The sequence below is a fragment of the Notothenia coriiceps genome, unplaced genomic scaffold, assembly GCF_000735185.1.
Source record: "Notothenia coriiceps isolate Sejong01 unplaced genomic scaffold, NC01 NC01_scaffold00019325, whole genome shotgun sequence".
NCBI classification, from domain to species: domain Eukaryota; kingdom Metazoa; phylum Chordata; class Actinopteri; order Perciformes; family Nototheniidae; genus Notothenia; species Notothenia coriiceps.
Genome location: NW_011352026.1, coordinates 17997 through 22665, shown reverse-complemented (window position 1 = coordinate 22665; position 4669 = coordinate 17997). Strand labels below are relative to the sequence as shown.

Sequence of the window (4669 nt, the reverse complement as noted above, 5' to 3'; positions counted from 1 at the left end):
CAAAACACAACTGAAAGTCCATTAAACTTGTCTTTCTGTATTTGTGAATGAAGCGCCATCTCCTGGTTAAAACCTGAAATTGAAAATCTGGCAACGCCCTCTTGGAAAATAGTGGGAGGGCTTAACATTCCTCAATACTGGTTTTAGGCAGGTCGTAGGCAGGAAGCTGTAAGCTGGAGTCTGAAATTCGGTGCTACATCTGTACTTTGCATTTTTATGCGGATGATACCGTGATGTACTGTGCAGGTCCCTCCATTAAGGAGGCTGGTGTTACATTACAGGCTGTTTTTAACATTATTCAGACTCAGCCCTCTGAACTAAAGCTTCTTTTAAATGTTGAGAAAACCAAGGTAATGCTCTTTTCTAAAGCTAAAAAGACACCAGAGCCTGTTTTTAGATATTGTAACTACGCAAGGAATAAAACTTGAAGTGGTTACCTGTTACAAATACCTTGGTATCTGGCTTGATGACTGTCTCTCTTTTAAACTTCATGTCAATAACCTGCTTAAAAAGCTGAGGGTTAGGCTAGGTTTCTTCTACAGGAACAAGTCCTGTTTCTCGCTTGAGGCCAGGAAAAGATTAGTCAATGTGACCTTTTTACCTGTGCTGGACTATGGTGATCTGATTTATATGAATGCACCTGCCAATTGCCTGGTCAAGTTAGATGCTGCGTATCACAGTGCACTAAGATTTGTGACAAATTGTAAAGCATTAACACATCACTGTACCCTGTATGCAAGGGCTGGTTTGCTTTCATTAACTGTACGGAGGCTCACTCACTGGTACATTTTTATATACAAAGCCATGTTAGGGAAACTTCCATCTTATATCTGCTCCCTGATCTCACGGAAAATTGTAATTGGCTACTGCCTGAGATCGAATGCTGTGGTTTTATTAAATGTGCCAACTGCTAGGACTGTCTTAGGGAAGACAGCTTTTAGATGCGCAGCTCCTCTGTCTTGGAATAGTCTGCAAAAGGAATGGAAGCTGAGCAATCTGGTGCCACTAAATGTTTTTAAAGCTCGGTTGGATGCTACTCAATCGGAAGCTATTGGTACCTGTTTCTGTGGATAATTATGTAAATGATGCTGTACTGATGTCCTTGTTGTTCTGTCTATGTTTCTATGTTTCATGTGGAACTACTTGAGCAGGTCTGCCTTGAAAAAGAGATCAATGATCTCAATGGGATTCATCTGATTAAACAAAGGCTTGAAATGAAATGAAAAGCCTTAATGCAATCGAATGTAAAACAAAAAAGTTATGATTGATGAAAGTAGTAAATCGGTCAGATTTGACCCGAAGACAACAGGAGGGTTAATAAATGTATGAACAGGTTGACATTGTGCATTGTGTGTATATCAGTACTGGTGAGGTGGTAGACGTTACTGTTGTAACGTGTAGAAGCAAAGCTCCCGAGAAGAGAGAACAAGATGAGGGACTATCAGTAACTCTCCCTCCTGTGTGCAGCTTCCTGACGGACAGACGCTGCTGCTGCCTAAAGTGGTGACTGCCCAGTTTGGCTCTGATGTAAACAAACACACAGTGTGTGTGTATGGTCATGTGGACGTCCAGCCAGCTAAGCTAGATGACGGCTGGGCAACGGATCCCTACAACCTGACTGACATCAACGGTAACAGCCTTTAAGCCGTTTTGTCCCCAATTAATGCAGTGATAGCAAACTTCATTTTGAATCCAATAGGTCTTCAACGTTTACAAAGTTACGAAACACTTCAGATTAGGCTAGTATAAAACAATGCTCAAAACTATCTCAAATATTCATCCTGATGGAATGGCGGTGCATTGCGTCTGAATATTTGTATTCAGTGTAGACACAGCTTATAATATAGATCAATTACGAACTGAAACAAGCTGACACATATACGTAATACTGAGAAGATTAAATAATAATAATAATGTGCCAAACTTAACACCAGTTAGGGGGAAATTAAAGTAGATCTTAACTTTCTTTTCAGTTTTTATTTCATATCACAATCATAATAACTAAACCTGATAGCTCAGTGAGGATCAGTACAAATGACGGTTTGACTGACGTAGTTATTTAGAGACTAATAATGACTTTTTGTACCGGTGTTAAAAATGTATAAACTGGAAAGCGTCACAATGTCCAGAATAATCCAAGTGACTGATCGAATATATTAATCGATGTATTGTAGTGCCGAGAGATAGGGAGTCAGAGGCGGTGCAAGGAAGGTGCAAAAAGGTACTTTATTTAAGAGCTGTTGTCCAGTTGCAGTCTGGGAAGAAGAGAGCGAAGTCAGGAGGGCACACAACATACTGTATATAGTAAACACATAACATGTCCGTGTGGGAACAATAGCCCCAACTGTAGTTCCATGTATGAATTATGTCCCAGTGTATTAATAGGTGGTCACCACAGTATATAATATAGTGACTCTTTTCCCTTTCAGGTCATCTTTATGGAAGAGGAGCATCAGACAACAAGGCCCCAGTGTTAGCCTGGATCCATGCAGTGGGGGCTTATCAGGCCCTCAATATGGTGAGACAGTCTGCAAACACTGTTATAGTAGGTCGTTTTGAATGCTTCAGTTAAAATAATCTAATGTGGGTGCTACAGAGGCAATGTGACCTTAAAGGACAAAGAACTAAAAGATATCTCTTTCTTGAAATCCTTCTGTGAGCAGACTCTTTGACTCGAGTAAAACACAGTCCTCCTTTCTGTCCACCAGGAGCTGCCAGTGAATGTGAAGTTTGTCATTGAGGGTATGGAGGAGACGGGGTCTAACGGCCTGGACGCCATGATTCTGGCTCAGAGAGACACCTTCTTCTCTGACGTGGATTACATCATCATCTCAGACTGCGGCTGGCTCAGCCGGCGGCCCGCCCTCACCTACGGCACCAGGGGGAACTGCTACTTCTTTGCTGAGGTTTTTTATGCATAAACTCAAAACACAAAGACAAACTGAAACATATAATTCTTAAACGACAATTTATTGTTTTTAAAAAACGTTGATTCTAATTCTACAGTCATACACACACTCTAAACCTGAGTGTCACTGAGCTCTTTCATGTGTGCAGGTTGAAGGACCTAAACAGGACTTACATTCGGGTGTTTATGGAGGCACTGTGATTGAACCAATGACTGACCTCATTGGCATTCTTGGTAAGTGTTACACATTGATCTATTCATTCACTTATTCATGAATTCGCTCACAGGAACATAAGACACTTACCTGCATCAGTAGGGCCTTAGCAATATGCCAGGTCCCCAAACTCTAGAGACTAAGAAGAGGTGTATGAATACTATTGCTTTTCAGTTAACCTGTATATATCCTTAATGCTAATTGATAGCATCCTGCGCTAATATAATGCTAATAGCTATTCGCAATTCAGAGGCTGGTTGATTTTAACTGTAATTTTAAATCAATCAAATCTGGCACAATGGCACCAATGAGAACCCCTGGAGGTTTGCTCTATTATTCAGGCTTCTTTAGTTACTCCTTCCTCTTTTGAGAGTAATTCCTAACTTGTGTTATGTTAAAACCTAAGGCTTTGCAACAAGGGTTTATTAGAACGTCTGTACAGCAAAGTGATGCGTATCATTAAAAGTCCTAATGATGTTGTACAGCACTCACATTGCCTCATGTCCAATCAAATTCCCTCGTCAGAGTTTTATAAAACACAATATTCAACACAAGTATTATCAGCACTTTGCCCCTTATTCACTATGTAACATTACATTATTAGAAGATCAAATACATTTTTCAGAAATATGTTCAATTGTTGTGTGTCAGTAGTGTGTAGTTTAGGAGATGTTATAGTAAATCCATCCCAGCTCCCTTCTCTAAACTTCATACAGTGTGAGATTATTTAAAACCACAACAAATGTATTTTGTAATTCCTGGTTTCAGACACACTGATCAGTCCCAGTGGAAAGATCCTGATTCCTGGGATCAGGGAGGCTGTGGCTCCCCTTTCTGATGAGGAATGGAAAATGTATCAGGACATCCAGTTTGACGTTGAGGACTACAAGAACAAGATCGGTGTCAGCCAGCTCATGTACAGCAATAAGGTAAGAGCTCAATCTTGAACATTGTTAAATTATACTACTTTAAAGGGCCTAATTTGACATTTAGAGCATATCTATGAATGTGTCTGGGTCTGATTGGCTCCACAGCTCATAACACGGACATACACTGAACAAAAATATAAATGCAACACTTTTGTTTTTGCTCCCATTTTTCATGAGATGAACTCAAAGATCTAAAACATTTTCTATATACACAAAATAACCATTTCTCTCAAATATTGTTCACAAATCTGAAAAAATCTGTGAGAGTGAGCACTTCTCCTTTGCCGAGATAATCCATCCCACCTCACAGGTGTGGCATATCAAGATGCTGATTAGACAGCATGATTATTCCACAGGTATGCCTTAGGCTGGCCACAATAAAAGGCCACTCTGAAACGTGCACTTTTGCTTTATGGGGGGGGTCTTGGGGGGTCCGAAAACCAGTCAGGTTTAACCCTAACCCTAACATGTCACCCACTGACATGTTAGGGTTAAGGTTAGGGTTAAACCCTAAAACATTTTTTAATGTGTCAGTGGGTGACATGTTAGGGTTAGGGTTAGGGTTAAACTTGACTGGTTTTCGGACCCTCCCAGACCCCCCCAATAAAGCAAAACTGC

At 40.5% G+C, this 4669-nt stretch overlaps 1 protein-coding gene across 1 annotated transcript; it reads left to right on the top strand.

Moving 5' to 3' along the window:
* Nucleotides 1-1467: 1467 nt before the first annotated feature.
* LOC104951856 (beta-Ala-His dipeptidase-like) lies at nucleotides 1468-4051 on the top strand (the record flags this gene model as incomplete). The annotated part of the gene is made up of 5 exons (XM_010778590.1): nucleotides 1468-1630; nucleotides 2430-2518; nucleotides 2709-2906; nucleotides 3058-3142; nucleotides 3891-4051. Coding segments are annotated over 5 exons (696 nt in total), but the record flags the coding sequence as incomplete, so codon positions are not given.
* Between the last annotated feature and the right edge of the window lie 618 nt (nucleotides 4052-4669).